Source organism: Bos indicus x Bos taurus, chromosome 18, assembly GCF_003369695.1.
Source record: "Bos indicus x Bos taurus breed Angus x Brahman F1 hybrid chromosome 18, Bos_hybrid_MaternalHap_v2.0, whole genome shotgun sequence".
NCBI lineage: Eukaryota > Metazoa > Chordata > Mammalia > Artiodactyla > Bovidae > Bos > Bos indicus x Bos taurus.
In genome coordinates, this window is record NC_040093.1 from 18809987 (window position 1) to 18830723 (window position 20737).

Sequence of the window (20737 nt, forward strand, 5' to 3'; positions counted from 1 at the left end):
CTCAAGAAAACATTCTGTAAGTATGGATGGTGATTGATATTAACTAAACTTATTATGGTGGTCATTTTCCAATATATAGGCTTCCCTGGTGGCTCAGACAGTAAAGAATCCGCCTGCAACGTGTGAGATGAAGGTTCAATCTCTGGGTCGGGAAGATCCCCTGGAAAAGGGAATAGTTAGTCATTCCAGTATTCTTGCCTGGGGAATCATATAGAGGAGTCTGGAGGCCTATAGCGCATGGGATTGCAAAGAGTAGGACATGTCTGAGCAACTAACACACTTTTCCCAATATATACAAACATCAGAGCACTATGTTGTACACCTGAAACTAATGTAATATTGATGTCATTTATACCCCCATTTTTTTACAAAAAGTTGCGCCTGGAAAGAAACTGGGTTTGATGATTCCTTAGTAATGGCTACTATGCTGTTGTTTAGTTGCTCAGTCATGTCCAGCTCTTTGTGAAACCACAGACTGTAGCCTGCCAGACTCCTCTGTCCATGGATTTCCCAGGCAAGGATACCAGAGTGGGTTGCCTTTTCCTTCTCCAAGGGATCTTCTCAACCCAGGGGCTGAACCTTCATCTCCTGCACTACACGCAGATTCTTCACCACTGAGCCACCAGGGAAGCTACTATAACTCACACTAATTTCCCCTTTTATCTTTTTATAAGAGTTTCCCAAGAGTTCTAATTCTCTGTGTCAATACTGGTAATTTTTATTTTTGTAAAAAGTTTTGTTTAGGTTTTCAAATGTATTGGAAGCACTGTATTCAGTATAACATTTAAAATTGGTAACTGTAAAGCTTCTCTTTATATGTATGCATATCTATTTTCAAACATAGGGCTGTTTGTCTTTTCACACTTTTTCACTAGTGTCAGCAATGTTTGTCTATATTATTGTCTGTCTTTACATTAGGTATTTTATAATGTAGTAGAAAGGATACCAGTCTGAATACACAGCCTTTGCTACTCATTACACATATTACTTTCTGCACCAACACCCAGGATTAATTCATGTTCCACAGGAAGTAAATGATAGAAAATTTCTTAATTCATGACCCTCAATAGGTCTTCAATTATATATCCTGTCTGATGTTGAGTATGGTCTGTAGAAACAGTTGCTTTTCAACATATAATACTAGTAAAGTGATAATGATGAATACAATTAACAACAAACAGTCTATATTACAGGACAGGCACAATTCTAAGCACTTTGTGTGTCTTTATTTGATCCTCACACAGAATTCTGAGGTAGGTATTATAATTATCCCCATTTTTATCATTTCTACCAAGAAATATATGTATAGAAACATAGGAAAATGCTTAGGAAGAATAAATACTAAACAAAGACTATCCTTTCGGAAGCAATATGGGAACAAGGATAGTGGTCAAAGGTCTTATTTGTAATGTTTTAATCTATTATAGGGAAAATATAGATGCATTATTTCAGCAATTAAAATAAGACATGATACAAAAATATGTCTAGGGAGAATGCGCACCAGGGCACTGTGTATTAATGGCAAAAGCTGGAGGAAATGACAATGTCTATCAATAGGGACTTGATGAAATGATATTATAGCAACACAAGGAAACAGCAAAAGGATAGTAAAGGATCTCCATTTACTGGGTGATAAGTCATTCATGAATGTTTTACAAGAAAAGTCTAAGTTTTGTGAAGAGTAAAAAGAGTAAGCCATCTTCAAAAATAAAGAGGTCATTTCTCTTGGGTATTAAAAGTATCTTAAAAATAAAAGGTATTTTACCAACTATGCTGTAAACGTAAATATTAATGGATTAAAAGATTGAGAATGTAACAATTATAGGGAAAATGGGGGGAATATGAAAATTACAGGATCACATCTCTGTATGTATTCTCTGATGTTTAAGATAAGGTTAGAAAGATGCACAAAGTGCTCTTGTCATTTTGAATATTTACTAGACTGAGAAGTAGATTTTATTAAAAGGGCTTCCAAAATGTATTCTACTCATAGGGTATTTCTCCTACATGATTTTTCTTGGGCTGAACAAGCTGTAGTCAACAAATAAGATGTTTCTATCTTATTCTATTTAGAGGGATTAATATTAAGATAAATTCTCTTTTGTGGAGTAGTTGATGTTAAATAGTTTTGAGCTGTAAACAGAAGCCTTCACACACATTTTGTATATTCTGTGTTTTATCACCAGTACAAATTTTGATGTTGAACCAGTTGTGAGTCATAATTAAAGGTCTTTGCACATTCCCTATATTCATAGGCCTTCTCACTAGTATGAATTCTATGATGACTAGTAAGTTGTGAACTCTGAGAATAGGCTTTCCCACATATCTTACATTCATAGGGCTTCTCACCAGTATGAATTCGCTGATGTCGAGTAAGGTCTGAGCCAGAACGAAAAGCCTTTTCACATTCCTTACATTCATAGGGTTTCTCACCCGTGTGGATTCTCTGATGTTTAATAAGTTGAGAGCTTTGACTAAAGGCATTCCCACATATCTTACATTCATAGGGTTTCTCCCCTGTATGAATTCTCTGATGTTGAGTAAAGTTTGAGCCACTGCTGAAGGCCTTCCCACATTCTTTACATTCATAGGGCTTCTCACCAGTGTGAATTCTCTGATGTCGAGCGAAGTTGGAGCCACTGCTGAAGGCCTTCCCGCACTCCTTACATTCATAGGGTTTCTCACCAGTGTGAATTCTGTGATGTCGGGTGAGGTCTGAGCCACAAATAAAGGTTTTTCCACATTCCTTACATTCAAACGGTTTCTTACCAGAATGAATTTTCTGATGATGACTGAGTCTTGAAGGATGTCTAAAGGCCTTTCCACATTCCTTACACTCATAGGGTTTCTCAACAGTATGGATGATCTGATGTGTGGTAAGCTGTGAGTCATGTCTGAAGGTTTTCCTATATTCCTTAGTTGCACAGTATTTCTCTTTATTATTATTCATGATTTGCTGTAATGTAAAGGATGGATGTTGACTAAAAGTAGGCATGCCTTCATGGGTGAATATCAGTTGACTGAAATGTCCCTCCTGAGAGCCATGTTGTTTCTCAAACTGGCCATTACATTCCCATTCATCTCTGAAACTGGAGCACTGAAGGTCATGTCTTGTAAGTCTGTCCATTAACTCCCACTGGGCTGACTCTATTTCATAAATTTCCTTCTTCAGAAATAATTTCTTGGTCTCACATCTTGACTCCAGGACTGAAAGAAAATATGAAAGCAATCACTCACATTTTCCTTGTTTGGAGAAATAAAAACTTCAATTAAAATGAAAGAAACTAAACTGAATTTTTTAAACCTGGATAAGAAAAGAAGAGTGAGGAGAGATGACATACTAAGATAAAGGTAGGAAGTAAGTCTGTGGTTTCTAAATGTTGCTGTATATCAGAATTATTTAGGGGAGGTTTCTAAATACAGAGATGCCTTAAACTTCCTTGTTACAGGATGACTCTAATCATACATACACACACACAAAATCTCACAGCATACACAAACACGCATATAAGAACATCCCACAGCATGAACTGTAAAGCAAAGGAAATGATCATACCTATTTTTTTTTTGGTAAACAGTCATTTATTTGGATTCATAGTTTTACGAAGGGAATTCTCTCCCACTTTGTAGTAGACGAAAAATTCAGTCACATTTAGATTGTTATATAGGTCAGTCTTTTGCAGGGAGATGTTTAAGAATACAGTATATAACTTTAAAAGGCTATGAAGTTACCACAAAAATAACAAAACTGCCTCATCATTCTACTTCTCTATTCTTCCTGCCTCTGTATGCTTGGATCAGAGACTGTTGCCTTATCACTCAAAAAAGTGTCAAGAATAATGGCCAGCAGCTTAGGTTGAGTGAGTAAGATTACAGCCAGAGATTAAAAGAACACACATCCATGTTGCTGTTCAGTCGTTCAGTCGAGTCCAACTCTTGCGACCCCAGGGACTGTAGCCTGCCAGGCTCCTCTGAACATGGAGCTTCCTACCAAGAATACTGGAGTGGGATCATATCTACTTAATAGAGTTGCTGTCAGCATATATATATGTATATATATATATTTTTTTTTGGCCACATTGCATGGCATGTGGAATCCTAAATTCCCGCCCAAGGATGGAACTCTAGGCTTAATCACTGGACCACCAGGGAAGTCCTGTTGTCAGGATTAAATGAACATGTCTAAGGAAAAATGTCCAGGGGCTGGCAAACTATGGACTTCAGCCCTGCAATAAATTTTCTAACTGGAACACAGTCACACTTATTTATGTATTATCTACGACTGTTTATGAGTTCTGGTTGCAACAGAGACCATATTGACTGCAAATCTAAAATATTTACTATCTAGCCCTTTAAGAAAAAGTTTGCCAGACCCTGCTTAGTTCTGTGTTGTCCACTGCAGTAGCCACTAGCACATGTCTATTTAAATTTAATATAATTAAAATAAAAAATTCTAATTCAGTTCCTCCATGGTACTACCCACATATGAAGTGTTCAATAGCCAAATGTGTCTAGTGTCTACCATACAGGAAATCAGAAACATAAGACACTTCTGCCATCACTGAAAAATTCTAGATTAAGTAACTAGAGCCTTAGTTTCTCTTTAATCAATGATAGGGAAATAGAAGGTACCAATCCAGACAGGAGAATACCTTAAGAAAAGTCAAGTATTGAATGAACCTAGCATGAGTTCATTATACTATATGAGTATATATGAGTTCATATATACTATAGGGAAGATATTTTTGTAGCTGGACATGGTATATGTTGGGGGTCTGATGACAGTACTATGCCTTGGAATTCTGTGATTCTGAACTGTGGGAAAAAAAGGAGAGGACTTAACAAGTGCACAAGCACTTAGTCGTGACGACCAACTGACAGGAAGGGTATTTGTAGGTTCAAAGATAAGGGAAAAGAATATAATGGGAGGCAGTGTATTGCTATTGAAAGAATAGAGGTATAAGATGAATTCTGAACTCAGACTCAGTTAATTACCCGCTGTGTTTTCTTGGACACATTAGTTCATCTTTCTGAGCCCCCAATAGTCTGTCTATATGATAGAAATAACTAACTCTTATGATCATTTTGAGGACCAGGAATACTATATGAAAAAATATTTGGTGTAAAATACATATTTAGCATTTAGGAGGTAATATTATGGAAGGATTTTCATATAAAAATGGAGATGTTGGCAAGTGAAATGTTTTGAAGACCACACTATTGATCCAGAGAGAAAATTTCAAGTCAAAAAAGTGAAGATCATTCTAGCACCATCTTCTTCCTCTCATGTAATTATTTAGCAAATACTGTCTAATTTTGCCCCATGTATATCCTAAACTCTTCCCTTTATATACAATATAACATGTAATATGAAATAGCTCTTTCTTGAAATAGCCTCTTACCTACTTCCCCCAACTTGAGCTTTGTAATTCTGATTTTGTAATCTTGAATCCATGTCACTAGAATAGCATTATCCTGCCACTGTTCTGCTTAAAATTCTTTGATGGTTACATTGCTCTCACAATAAAAGCCAAACTCCTGAATATGGTTTACAAAGCTTTGAATGATCTGGCTCCTGCCTGCCTTTCAACCAAATCTCACTCACCCTATGTTTCATTTTGGTTTCTAAGCTTCATTCACAGTGGCCCTATTTAGTAGTTCTTCGAGTGCCCCTAGCTATTAGTCTCTATTTAGACCTTTCTAGGTCCTTTTTCTTATGTTTAGAGGTATTTTCTTTTACTCTTGGCCTTGATAACTATTATTCATTTTTCAAATCTCTACTTAAAGGTCATACTTTCCAAATCTCTACTTAAAGGCCTCCTATGATCCTCTGATCAAATTACGTTGTTGTTTAGTTGCTAAGTTGTGTCCGACTCTATGCGACCCTGTAGACTATTTGTAGCCCACCAGGCTCTTCTATCCATAGGATTCTCCAGGAAAGAATACTGGATTGGGTTGGCATTTCCTTTTCCAGGGGATCTTCCTGACCCAGGGATCAAACCTGCATCTCTTGCATTGGCAAGTGAGCCACCAGGGAAGCCCAAATAGGCCTTGAGTCACTAGCTATTTCAGGAAAATATTGAACATCAGAGCTTAAAATAAACAGAAAATAAGAACTCAGGAGAGACAACAAAGGGGAAAAAAATGCCAAAATTCAGAAAACCTATGCTTCTAAAAATAATATTATATGACAATCCCATAAGAGAGTGATGCTAGGAAAAGAAATACTGAAAGAAGAATTTCTTTCTTTGTATTTTATAAAAATACAAAGATGAGAACTTAATAAAACCTCACAGAAAGTATAACATAAAAAAAGAAATGGAAACTGAGGGTGGGGGGAAAGAGCAGATACAAACTACTATATATAAAGGAGATAAACAGCAAGGTATAGCCTAGGGGATTATATTCAATATCCTGTAGTAAAGCATAATGACAAGAATATGAAAAAGAATATGTGTATATATATGTATAGCTGAGTCACTTCACTGTTTACCAGAAACTAACACAACATTGTGAATCAACTGTACTTCAATTAAAAAAAAAATTACAGGGGTAGCACAAGAAATTTAAGATCTGAATTATGAGTGTTCAATCATTCAAAAAATTTAATGAGTTCGTATTATGTGTCAGACATGATGGCAAGCACTGGACCTAAAAAGTGATCTATCAAATAGAGGAAAAGAGAAAACAATAGGGAACAAACCTTCAACAAAATAATAGTAGAAAATTACACAGAGTTTTAGTTCCAGAATGAGTGAGTGTCTAGCCAAACGAAAAAAAAAAAAAAAAAAAAATCAGTATGATAACCTCAACACGCAATATTAGAACATCACAAATAAATAATAAATGCAAAAAGCTTCCAAAGAATTTAAATACACCACTTAAAAGAATTAAGAACCTGAATTGGTTTTGGACTTCTCAATAACACCAGATACTAGAAGATTTTAGAAATCCTTGGAGCAATGCCTTCAAAAAGTTGAAGTCACTTGTTCAACCTAAATTGATATTTCTAGTCAAATTATCGATCAAATTATGAGGGTGAAATGAAAACATTTTTATTCATGCAGGGATTCAGAAAGTATACTTTCTATTTACTTCTTTTGCATTCTTTCCTTGGTTGCTTTTTGCTTCAGAATAGTAAGAAAACAGGGCTTCTCTGGTGGTCTAGTGGTTAAGAAACTGCCTTGCAATGCAAGGGACACAGGTCAGATCCCTGGTTTGGGAAGATCCCACATGTCCCAGAGCAATTAAGCCAGTGCACTGCAACTACTGAGCCCACGTGCTGCAATTACTGAAGCCTGTCCACTAGAACCTGCGCTCTCCAACAAGAGAAGCCACTGCAATGAGAAGTCCCTGCATCGCAACGAAGAGTAGCCCCCACTCTTAGCAACCAGAAGAAGCCTGTGCACAGGAACAAAGAACTACTACAGTCAAAAAATAAAATAAATCTTAAAAAAAAATAGTAAAAAACAAATCAAGAAAAAGGAAGGCAGGAGATCCAACAGACTAGGTATACACAAGAATCCAAGGTATGCAAATACAGAAGAGAATCAAAATGAATTCAAAGGGGAGGAGTTAAGGGAATCAATGGGATGATCCTAAGGGAATCCACTGGATGACAATAAAGGGAAACTCTAAAATCTGTGTTACACCACACCTGGGGAAGAAGAACAGAGGATTAGAGGAGGGATGTCTCAGTTAAAAAACAAACCATAGCTACCTGATGTGTCTGAAAAGAGATTACTGACAGATAAACAGAAAACTAACCAGTTCTCACTTAAGACAGTTTAACTTCATGGAAAAGAAAAGTTGTACAAGGAGTGAAATGTGACTACAGAGCTTGTCAACAAAAAATTTACATAGTTACTAAGCAAACTGAGTAATTAAATTGTGATATACTATGTATGGAGAATAAGGGAAGAGGGTTTAAAGGAAGACAAATCTTCAAATTCCCCAGTGAAAAGTCAATCATTACTAAAACTAGAATGAACTCTTGAAAAAAAGATTTTCAGAAGAGAAAGGATAGAAATGGTAACTGAAAGAAAAAAAAAAAGATGATAGGGTCATGGGGTAAGAAAATTATATAGAAAATAAAATAAATGTAAGATATGAGTTCTAGAAGGAGAATATGGTGATGATGCAAAAACAACAGTTAAGACAGATTGCCAGAGTTGAAGAAAACTTAGTAATCAGATGGTTCCTTTCTACGCTGAGCAGGATATAGGAGGAAAGAGTTTAACTAGATGTATCTTGGTAGAATTTCTGAGGTTCAAAGAAAAAGAAAACTCCATATAAGTAATAACCCAATGAATCAGGTTGTATCCTACTCATGTGTTTGTGTTTGGTATTGCCCCAACAGTTCTCTAAAGTTTTAAGTGAGTTACCAGTGTTGACGTTATCAGATTAAATACAGAAATCTGGATTTCTGGCTTTCCTTGAAGGACCAGATTACCAGACAGCATTACGTCTGTGTTCTCATACGACAGCTGTCTCCTAGACTTAATAAGTGCTCACTCCTTTGAGACAAGGTACGGACTCTCTCTCATCATCTCCGAGTCCCACATGGATGCTAGGCCAGAGTTCCAGTTTCCCTGTACACCTGCAACATTCCTTTTCTTAATTTTTCTTTCATTCCTGAAAGGTTTCTGCTGGCTATGGAATTCTGGGTTGACAGTTCTTTACCAACAAAATACTGTTGCACTTTTGCCGATGTCCATGGTTTATGAAGAGAAATCCAGTTGTTCCACTCATTGTTTCCCTAAAAGTAATGCCTTATTTTTACGATTCTTTCATTTTCTATGGTCCTTTTGGGACTTCAATGATATAACTATGAAAACTCTGTTGTTATCCCACATGTCCCTGAGTCATTCTTTTTCCTTTTTTTCTGGCAGCACTGTGCTGCTTGTGGAATGGTAGCTCCCTAACCAGGGATTGAACCTCGGCCCTCAGCAATGAGAGCACCTAATCCCAACCAACTACTGGATTGCCAAGCAATTCCCCTTGAGTCATTCTTTTTAAGTTTTTGATCTTTTTTTCTGTTATTCATATTGCATAACTTCTTTTGGTCTTTCTTCAAGTTCACTAATTTTCCTCTGTTATCTCCATTCTCCTGGTGAGTCTATCCAGTAAGTTTCAAAATTTTAGGCCACTGTATTTTTCAGTTGTAAAATTTTCATTTTATTTATTTTTATTTATTTTATTATTTATTCATTTTATTTTTCATTATACTTATTTTTAGCTGTGTTGGCTCTTTGTTGTTGCTTATGAGCTTTCTCTAGTTGCGGAGTGAGGGCTTCTCACTGCGGTGGCTTCTCCTGTTGCAGCACACAGGCTCATGGTCTCCAGAGTGCAGGCTTATCAGTTGTGGCACATGGGCTCAGTTGTCCTGAGGCATGTGGGATCTTCCTGGACCATGCATCTAACTGGTGTCACTTACACTGCAAGGCAGATTCTTAACCTTCACCACCAGGGAAGCCCTACATTTCCTTAAATGTATGTTTTTTTTTCTTTTTTTGCTATTGAGTTAGGATTCTATATATATATTTTAGATATTAACTCCTTGTTTGATACATGATTTGCAAATATTTTCTCTCATTCAGTAGGCTGCCTTTTCATTTTGCTTATTGCTTCCTTTTCCATACAGATTTTTTGTTTGATGTCATCCTATTTATTTTTGCTTTTGTTGTCTTGGCTTTGGTGTCGTATCCAAAAACTACAAGACTGATGTCAAGGAGCTTTCCTTCTGTTTTCTAGAAGTTTTATGGCTTCAGGTCTCATATTCAAGTCTTTAATCCATATTAAGTTATTTCTGAGTAAGGTGTAACACAGTAGTCCAGTTTTTTCAACAGTACTTATTAAAGACAGTCCTTTGCCCATTGTATATTTGTAAAGCAGTTATCCTCCAAATAAAAAAAAGTTAAAAAAAAAATAAACCTGACTATAAGCTCTGAAAAAAAATACCATTCACTGTAACTCTTCCCCTAAAGTGTTCAAAGTGAAGTGACAATTAATAGAACTAAAAAAAAAAAAGAAAGAGTAAGCCAAGACCCAGCAATTATATTCTTAGGCATACTTCCTTTATATTCTTAGGCATACTTCCTAGCCAATATCTTACATATGCAAATTTAGGTATGTACATATTATTATCTTAGAATTTTATGTTAATTATGTGATATATATATCCTGTTGTACATGTACTATATAAATAACCATACTATTTTTTTTAAATAAAAAACTTAGTGGATAAGTTGAAGAGTCAAAAGGTCATCATAACTGAAGAATATATTGATGAATCAATACAAATTGATACAAAATTTTTTTTTTTTGCTCTCATTTTTGCATTTTTTTACAGTTTGATTTTATTGGAGTATAGTTGATTTACAATGTTGTGTTAATTTCAGGTGTACAACAAAGTGACTCAGCAAAATGTATACATAGATGTATGTATACATCTATTCATTCTTTTTTAGATTCTTTTCTTTTTTTTTTTTTTTAGATTCTTTTCTTATATAGGTTGTCACATAATACTGAGAAGAATTCCCTGCACTATACAGTGGGTCCTTGTTGGTTATCTATCTTATGTAGGGTAGTATCAAATTAAGGGATTAAAGGCAGCACAAATAGAAAAAGAGATGAAGAATTTAAAACATCAGAGGTGATCCAGATGTCTTATTGTCTGTTTAATAGGAGCTCAAGAGAGAAAAGAGGAAATGGTAGCAAGGAAATGTTTAAAGAGATGACTGCCAAGGATTTCCTCTCACCAGGAAAAGATATAAATTCTTGGATTTAAAAATACAACCAGAAACAAAATATGGAGAAATAAAGGTAACCACACCTGAATGTATTACAGTAAAAATTTAGCCCCTTAGAGGAAAAGTTTATAAAGGAAAAACAATCAGACATCAAGAAGAAAACATAAAAGAGTATCTTCACAATAATAAAAATTTTCTTAAGTGGAACAAAAAGTACAGATAGTGTGATTCTGTTTATATATTATAAATCAGATTCAGAAATAGGCCAAGGAAGAATTTCCTACATAAGACCAAATAAGTGTGAAGCCCAAAACAGAAGACTGATAAATCTGATCAAAATTAAGAACTTTTGTTCACAAAAAGAAACCATAAAGAGCACTAAAAGATAACTCAGAGTGGAAGAAAACATTAGCAATTTTTAGAATATGGAATATACTCAATAAGCAAAATATATAAAGAACTCTTACACATCATTAAAAACACAGGCAATCCAACAGAAAAACATGTAAGAAAGACTTGAACAGGCAATTAGCTAAAGAAGAATTTAAAAAAACCAATAATGATATGAAAATGTCTTCAAGCTCATCAGTAAAAAGGGAAATGCAAACTAAAACCACACTGAAGTATCACTATATATGTTTAGCAATTGATAAAAATCAAAGTTTGACAATACATTAGGAAGCATATGCAACAATGGGAGCTCCTATATACTGCTGGTGGATTGTAATCTAGTATAGGCATTAAAGAAAAGTGGAGAACTTCTCTGGTGGCACAGTGGATAGGAATCCACCTGCCAATGCAGGGGACATGGGTTTAATCCCTGGTCAGGGAAGATTCCACATGCTGCAGAAAAGCTAAGCCCATGTGTCACAACTACTGAGCCTGCACTCCAAGGGCCCAGGAGCTGCAGCTACTTAAGCCCATGCTTTCTAGAAGCCACTGCAATGAGAAGCCCACATAACACAATGAAAAGTAGCCCTTGCTCACCACAACTGGAGAAAGCCTGCACAAAGCAATGAAGACCCAGCACAGGCAAAAATAAGTACGAGTATTAAAACAAAACAAAACCTGAGAACTTAAAAAAAAGTTGAAAACTGGACAACTAAAAATATGATGCCATGTGATCCATTCATTTCTCTCCTATTCATATCACATAGAAAATGTTCATAGTAGCAATTTTTAACTGTCAAAAAGTGGAAACAACCTAACTCCCTATGAAAAGTAGAACTGAAAAATAAACTGTAGTATATTGGTATAATTGAATAAATCAACTCTGACTATAAGAAATAATATGTATGTATGAATCTTAACAGCAAAATGATTAATAAAAAACAACATAAAAGTATATATAGTACGATTCTATGTATATAAAATTCAAACTCAAAACGGAACTATATTGTTGTGGTGGCTCTCTTACTTGGTAAAAGCAAAAAGGGACACAAAGATACTATGGACATAGACAGATGTGCTGACAGTGTTGTAAGTTCTTAAAATCTGAGTGATGTTTCCATGTGAATTCATTTTATAACTGTTTGAATGTCCACCTATGGTTTGTTACCTTTCTGTATTTAAGATAATTTTCAATAAAAAGAATTAAAATATATTAAACTGTCTGCTGGGCATATCTATCTCTGAAGGTACAAGTGTATAGTTGGAGCAAAGAAATAGAAAGAGGCCCTGAAATACAAAGTATTAACATAAACCAGAACTTCCAACGAACAGGCAGATAAAACAACGATGACATAAGCAGCTGTTGAATAAATGGTGCTAAAATAAGCCATTAGGGGCAGGGGAGAGGGGATTGAGTGGGACTCTCAATTTATAGTTTATTGTAAAAGAACTTTAAAATGGATTTAGATGTTATTAAAAACAGCAGAGGGGGCTCTGCCCATCCAGGCTGGCGGTGGGCCGAGGGGTGAGGATGCCATCAACGGGGCAGGGTCGGGCCCTCGCCGGCGGGCACGTGTCGCGCCTCGTCTCCTTCAGCGCGACCCACCGCCTCCACAACAAATCTCATAAATGAAGAAAACTTGAAATTATTTGGGAAGTGCAACAACCCAAATGGCCATGGGCACAATTATAAAGGAGGCGATTATGAAGCTCCTTGATCATAAGGATCTGGATCTAGATGTGTCGTATTTTGCAGACATTGTAAGCACAACAGAAAATGTAGCCGTATATATCTGCTTCCTGTGGGAGTTCTTTATAAAGTAAAAGTATATGAAACCGACAATAATATTGTAGTCTATAAAGGAGAATAACTCTTAGAGATTAATTTCCATCCATATTTGAAGATCTTTATCCCCTTGAACAATTAAGAAGTCATCACCTAACTGTTGCACTTCCACATTGTGTTCTGGAATCATTGTGAGTCCTCTTCTAGACTCAAATCTAATTTAAAACCAAGTTTGTAATGTATTCTGAGTATCATTTAAAGAGTCTTTCATCTATAGATTAAAATCACTTCAGCAAAAAAAAAAAAAAGACAGCAGAGAGGCTTCCCTAGTGGCTCAGTGGTAAAGAATGTCTGCCACAGCAGGAGACACAGGTCTGATCCCTGATCCTGGAAGAGCCCACAATGCTGCAGAGCAACGAAGCCTGTGTGCCACAACCACTGAAACCTGCAAGCCCTGGAGCCTGTGCTCTACAAGAAAAGCCACTGCAATGAGAGGCCTGAGCACCGCAACCAGTGGGTAGCCCCCGCTAGCCACAACTGGAGAAAAGCCCGAGCAGCAGTGATGACCCAGCATAGCCAAAAATAAATAAATAAATAAAATTATTTTAAAATATAGCAAAATAACTTTTTTAAAAGAACAAGATATCTATGAAATTTGTAGAGGTCAGTTAATTTTCTAAAATCAGAAACTGTAATAACCACAAAAGAGATGACTGCAAACACATTAGAGCATACACTTAAAGATGCCAATTCAGGGATTTCCCTGACGGTCCAGGGGTTAAACATCCGCCTTGCAGTACATGGGAAGTCAGGTTTGAACCCTGGTTGGGGAGCTAAGATCCCACATGCCGGAACTACTGAGCTGGTGTGCCATAATGGAAGATTCCACAGGAAGCAACAAGATTCTGAGTGCAGCAATTAAGACTGGATGCAGCCAAATAAATAAATAAATATTTTTTTAAAAGATGCCAATCCAGATTAAAATTTATGAAGTACAAAACACCCCATGGAAATGGGTATATAATGTTTTTATTTTATAAAGTCCATAAAAACTGACTGAGGAGAATTAGAGCAGTAATAGATAAAAAGTGTAAAATATAGTTGTGAACATGTTAAAGACAGTAGCACCATGAAGGTGGAAATGTCCCCTCTCACTAGTACTCAGTAGAATGACACTGAAACAATCCAATGTACCAAGAAATCAGTGTAAAAGTTATTGGGGATGACAAAGCAGTCAAGTTATGTAAGGGAGACAACGTCCATGTTTTTCAGAATTACATATTGAGGTTATGTAAGGGTGAAGTAACAAGAGATCTTGCATTTGAAAATACTTGAATAACAACTGGGGTAGAAGAAGCACCGGCCTCCTGGCTGCTCCCCACACACAGCCAATGCATACCTGCCTGAGGCCCTTCAATGTTTGGCTTCCTCTGGAATGTTCTTCCCAGTAATCACATACAATGATTTACAGCTATACTTCTTCAGGTCTCTGTCCCAATGTCAGCTTATTGGAAAGTTTCTTGTACCCTCTCACATAAAATAGCATCTCCACTTCTCCACTTACTCTTTTCAGCACTTACCATTATATATTCATTTATTTGTGTATCTCTCCCTGCAGCTGAGGGTAAACTCTGAGAATAGACATTCTGCATATTCTACTCACTGCTCTAATTTCAAGTGTTGAGAGTAGTGCTGGGCCTGCAATAGGTATTCAATATACATATACTGATCTATCAACAGATAAATGGATAAAGATATGATACATACATACAATGGAATATTACTCAGCCATTAAAGAGAACAAAATAATGCTATTTGTAGTATCATGGCTGGACCTGAGGATTATCATACCAAGTGAAGTAAGTCAGACAGAGAAAGACAAAATTTCCTATAATATTGCTTATATGTGGAATCTAAAAAAAAAAAAAAAAAAACGATACAAATGAACTTATATACAAAACAGAAACAGACTCACAGGCTTAGAGAATGACTTATGATTACCAGGGGGGAAGGATAGGAAGGGGCGATGGACTGGGAGTTTGGGATTGACATGTATACCCTGCTATATTTAAAACAGATAACCAACAAGGACCTACTATACAGCACAGGGAACTCTGCTCAATATTCTGTAATAACCTAAATGGAAAAAGAATTTGAAAAAGATAGATACACATATATGTATAACGGAATCACTTTGCTGTACACATGAAACTAACACAACATTGTTAATCAACTATGCTTCAATGTAAAACAAAAATTTTTTTTTTAATTTTTATTTTAACTTTTTTTTTTTTTTAGACTTTACAATATTGTATTAGTTTTCCCAAATATCGAAATGAATCCACCACAGGTATACCTGTGTTCCCCATCCTGAACCCTCCTCCCTCCTCCCTCCCCATACCCTCCCTCTGGGTCGTCCCAGTGCACCAGCCCCAAGCATCCAGTATCGTGCATCGAACCTGGACTGGCGACTCGTTTCATACATGATATTACACATGTTTCAATGCCATTCTCCCAAATCTCCCCACCCTCTCCCTCTCCCACAGAGTCCACAAGACTGATCTATATATCAGTGTCTCTTTTGCTGTCTTGTACACAGGGTTATTGTTACCATCTTTCTAAATTCCATATATATGCGTTAGTATACTGTATTGGTGTTTTTCTTTCTGGCTTACTTCACTCTGTATAATAGGTTCCAGTTTCATCCATCTCATTAGAACTGATTCAAATGTATTCTTTTTAATGGCGGAGTAATACTCCATTGTGTATATGTACCACAGCTTTCTTATCCATTCATCTGCTGATGGACATCTAGGTTGCTTCCATGTCCTGGCTATTATAAACAGTGCTGCGATGAACATTGGGGTACACGTGTCTCTTTCCCTTCTGGTTTCCTCAGTGTGTATGCCCAGCAGTGGGATTGCTGGGTCATAAGGCAGTTCTATTTCCAGTTTTTTAAGGAATCTCCACACTGTTCTCCATAGTGGCTGTACTAGTTTGCATTCCCACCAGCAGTGTAAGAGGGTTCCCTTTTCTCCACACCCTCTCCAGCATTTACTGCTTGTAGACTTTTGGATCGCAGCCATTCTGACTGGAAAAATTTCTTAAAAATCACACAAAACATATACTGAATGAAGGAATATGCTGTCTTGTTTTTTTTTTTCTTTTTTTCTTTATCTTTGTTAGCTCTAAGATCTCAATGGAAGCACAGATTCTTTTTTCAAGCACTCTAAACTCAATGACATGTATGCTCAAATCTCCCTCTTATGACAGCTATGTGGATCAACTCCTCTTCTACCTCTTTAGCCCCCGCTTTCTGCTGAGCTCCCTATTTTAACCTCTCTCATGCTTCTACATTTTACGAGTTATAAACAGTAAGCTATAAACTCTGAAACTGCTTATTCTTTATTTTTTTTTCTGGCTGTGCCAGCGGCTTGAGGGATCTTAGTTCCCTGACTAAGGATTGAACCTGTGCCCCCTACAGTGGAAGTGCAGAGTCCTAACCACTGGATTGCCAGGGAATTCCCACTTAACTCGTTTTTTAATCTTTCTGTACCTAGCAGAGTACTTCACACACATTAGAAAATCAGCAAATGTTCATTAAAAGTATGAATGAACCAATGAGTGTATCTACTGTATCTTATAAGCTCTAGAGGAAGTGAGTCTTTAATAATGTAGAAAAAAATAGTATTTGAGGAGACAGTGATGCTCTTTGAAGACTAAGTACAAAAGAGGATGAGAAGCTGATAAGGAAGTAGATTCAAATTATGCATAGAAAGAAATATTATTAGAGAAGGTGGAGGAGGGCATCGGCTCATTAGAATTGGGACAGAAGCATAAGAGGAGACGAGCAGGCGGAGTGTGTTAAGTAAGGGGAAAAGGTAAGGTCCTTTGAAAGGTCATGCTGAAAAGGCTTACTTTTTGCACAACAGGCCTAAAGTTTTTAAGGGAAGCTTCCCAGACTGCATTTCAAAGGTGCAATCTCTCCAATGACTGATTGGGTCATCACCTGTCATGCCTCACTTACCTGGCCACTGGTCTCTTGTTAGTTCTCTGTCAACCAACCAGGGCTCCTTCCCTTGCTCCAAGAAGGAGATCACATCTGGTTTAGAAATAGAATGTCCTGCTTATAAAAGAAGTAAGGAGAGGTTTATGTTGAGAATGTCCCAGAATTCAAATCCAGTCCTTTCATTACTAAGAAAGAGTCAAAGGAAGATACATCAGATTTATGAAACATAATAGAGCACTTGAAACTTTCCTCACAACTCAGTGCAGCTTCCTCTTTCTAGCTCTACAAGATTAAAAATATTCCTCTGGGAAAAGGATGTAGATAGAAACGCAAATGGTTACTTGAAAAGTAGGTGAGTATAACACCAGAGGAAGTAGACTTTCTCAGGGCAGAATCTAAATTATTATGGATGTCCTTACCCATTGAAACCAGGTTGCTGTAATTCTCCAACATCACATCTCTGTATAAATCTCTCTGATCATCATTCAGGAATTCCCACTCCTCCTGAGAGAAGTCTATGGACACATCACTGAACATCACTGACTCCTGGAACAACAACCATGTTAAATTTTTAAAAATTAGGTTTGATTAATAAAAACATGTGTTTTTGTGAAGGAAAGAGAGAAGAAAAAAAGAAGAATTGAAAATAGCAAGCACACAGAGTAGAACTGAATGGGATGCCTCTGGAGGACTGTAAGCAAATAAACAGGACTGAATCACTATGCTTCCAAGTCATTCTGTTTCCTCCAGGCAAAACTACCTGTGGATAGTTGGGTACTTCTGTTATCCAGCTAAGTCTGGGGAGGTATAAAATCCAGCCAAGGTGAGCTTCCCAATTCAATGAAGTAGTATATACAAACACTTTGCAAATGCTATGTTATGAATACATGTGAGTTTCTTTTCCAAAACAGCTAAGAGTATAATTTCAGAATAAGGGAAAAGAGAAGACATTAAAAGCATCCAGAGGAGAGCAGGCTGGATAAAAGCCATCAAGAATCACAGAGGCAATGGGGTTCTTAAGAAAACCACTAAAAATAAGAAATGGTAAGAACAATTCTTCAACATGCTGATGAAGAAATTCTGGGGACTTCCCTGGCAGTCCAATGGTTAAGACTCCATGCTCCCAACGCCCCCCAGAACCAGGAAGCACAAGTTCTATCCTCGGTTAGGGCACCAAATCTCACAGGCTGCCATGGCACACCCCTCCACCCAAAAGAAAAGAAATTCTGACCTAGAATTCCATAACCAAATCGTCATTCTGTTGTAACAACTGAAAAAAGAAACTTCCAGACATGAAAAGACTCAAGCACAATTTCTCAGGAAACTATCAGTGGTTGTGCTCCACCAAAATCAGAGAGTAAACCAGAGAAGAGGAAGACATGAGATTCAATAAATATGTAAATTAGCACAGGAAAACAGAGAAGGAAAATCCCAGGGAAAAAAGGGGAAGTCTTTGAGAAACAGCCTAGAGAGCAACAGACAAAATGGGAGCAGGGTGAAAAAGGGAACAGGGATGGAAGTTTCCATGTTCAAAGGAATTGATGTATTTGATCAGACGGGAAAACATACTGACTTGCATGTGGCAGTGATTTGGAGATTTTGGATATAAATACATGGACAACTAAGCAAATGAGGGGAAAAAGCAATTAACCCCAGGAAAAATGAAAGGCTGTAACAGAATAAAGCCATGATCTGGCTCAGCAGTGAGGGATACTTGCAGTTGTGACAATGTGTACACTATCAATTTAACCAAAAATTGTGATATAATAACAGGATCAGAGGAAATGAAGGGTGCAATATATGAGTATAATGTCCTTTCCATTCTGCAGTAAGTCAAAAGATAATGAGTAAAACTGATAATCAATATTCAAGAATTGAAGGCAGCTTTGGGAATGGAACTGGTAGAGGGGCCAGAATGAAATAGCCCTACTTTATTCGTGAACATGTACAAAATAACTTTAAAAAATATTTTATCTTAGAAAATTAAATTTGCATATAATCCAAGACTGATCCATTCCAATGTCACACTATTATAAACTGTATAATAAGAGTTATTTCTTGTTAAACAAATTCTTTTTATAAGCATTTTTTTTTCACTGAATGTTTTGTAATATGGAAATAAATGACTTCTCCTTTGCTTTCGGACATTGAGGCTGTAAGTGATCTTTAAAGACCTTCCCAACGTTAGTCCAATTTTACCTAAAACTGCCCATTGCTCGATGTAAATACCCGTTGTTCCTAAGCTACAGGAAATTGACAGAGCATGATCTAGCTTCACACAATGGCATTACTGAAGTCTATTTATCACGGATGATCTCGTGGGGTGTCAGAGTTTTACATAAGACTTTTATAACCACCAGTCATACCCCCAAACCTGAAGGGCTCATACATTAAGAGACCTTTCTGTGTATTAAGAATGACATCAGGGACTTCCCTGGTAGTCAGGTGGTTAAAGCTCGGTGCTCCCAACGCAGAGAGCACAAGTCCAATCCCTGGTCAGGGGACTAAGATCTCACATGCCAAGACAATAAAAATTAAAAAAAAAAAAAAAAAGAATGACATCAAACAAAACCATCCCGTAAATTTTCTTCCTGGAAAATCTAGGTCTGTGGAAATGATAGGGCTTTTCCCTATGAGGTGCCTAATTATCCTACTCACCTCCATCCCATCAATCACTGTCAAAGAAAATTAGATTCATTAACTAATGGAAAACACATTTCTGTTCTGCCAAGATTTCTGACACAAATCTGACAGAAGACGGTGAAAGACTTATTAACTGAGATTGTAAACGTTATTTAAAAGAAGGAACTGTGGAGGGCACTGGGTTGTTTTAGGAGGAAATAAGGTCAGGTTCCTGAAGGGGGACCATATTAACCAGTGCAAAAAAATTTTTTCCAAACCTAGTCTCCGTCAGATTGTTTTTACATTATGCAATTCACAGTATGTGGGAACAAATCAGGATTTATGCTGAAATCCGTAAGCAATTTTCTAATGGATTTTAATTTGATTAAGACTTCTTCAGAGAAACTTGGTCCCTTTAGCCCTTGAACAGTTACCTGTATCTAAGAGTATAAAAGATCTTTAACCAGATATTCTTTCCTTTTTTTAAATGATTATCTAACCACTTATATGTTTCTATAAATATCTCCACCAAGAGAGCAATTTTTGAATTGGCTTATTAGAGACCTTTTCTTTAGAGCAAGAGTAAGAGAACTTTGACACTGTGTATAACGGAGCTGTCTGAAGGCTGCTGTTGTTGTAAAACACCAAAAAGCATCGTGATAAGGAAAGCAAATATTTACATGTACTAGGCGTAAAAATGACTCTATCTGAGCAGAAAGAAACAGCATCTCACCTGAGCCATGGCTTTGATATTTGCAGAAAAGGACCAGTTCTTCTCTGGGCTCCTTTTTTGGAAAGAAGCAGAGCTGGAGAAGACAGAAAGAAGTTATACAAGAGGCCACTTGCCTCACAGCTCCCAGTATGATCATTTCCCCTCTGCTTACTTCACACAAACACGGGAGGGATTTGTGAAAAGAATGGGCAAATCTCTAATTACCCTACTCCAGAAACCTCAGGCTTTGACTACAACAGGGCAGATTTGGACCACTTGATATAGCTTAGAGAATACAGCTTGTATATATACTCAAGCAGATTCTTTACCAGGTGAGCCACCAGGGAAGCCCTGTATATATACTCATATACACACAAAGATATACTTTTTAAAAATTACAAATTGCAGCATATTGTATACACTGTTATGTTGCTGTTGTTTAGTCACCAAGTCATATCTGACTCTTT

General features: G+C 36.8%; 1 protein-coding gene across 10 annotated transcripts in view; it reads right to left on the reverse strand.

The window, feature by feature from the left end:
• The window catches only part of LOC113875659 (zinc finger protein 14 homolog), a 100274-nt gene that overhangs the window by 68347 nt on the left and 11190 nt on the right, over nucleotides 1–20737 (reverse strand). For 4 of the 10 annotated variants that reach the window (XM_027514281.1, XM_027514283.1, XM_027514282.1 and 1 more), the window contains 4 exons: nucleotides 20292–20364; nucleotides 17356–17482; nucleotides 16955–17053; nucleotides 1200–3207 (listed from right to left, as the gene is read on the reverse strand). In XM_027514281.1, the coding sequence (XP_027370082.1) occupies nucleotides 2180–3207; nucleotides 16955–17053; nucleotides 17356–17482; nucleotides 20292–20364 (1327 nt within the window). In that variant the 3' untranslated portion in view covers nucleotides 1200–2179. Of the gene's footprint in view, nucleotides 1–1199; nucleotides 3208–16954; nucleotides 17054–17355; nucleotides 17483–20291; nucleotides 20365–20737 lie in introns of those variants that run through there. The other 6 variants (XM_027514289.1, XM_027514286.1, XM_027514285.1 and 3 more) reach the window with 4 other exon arrangements.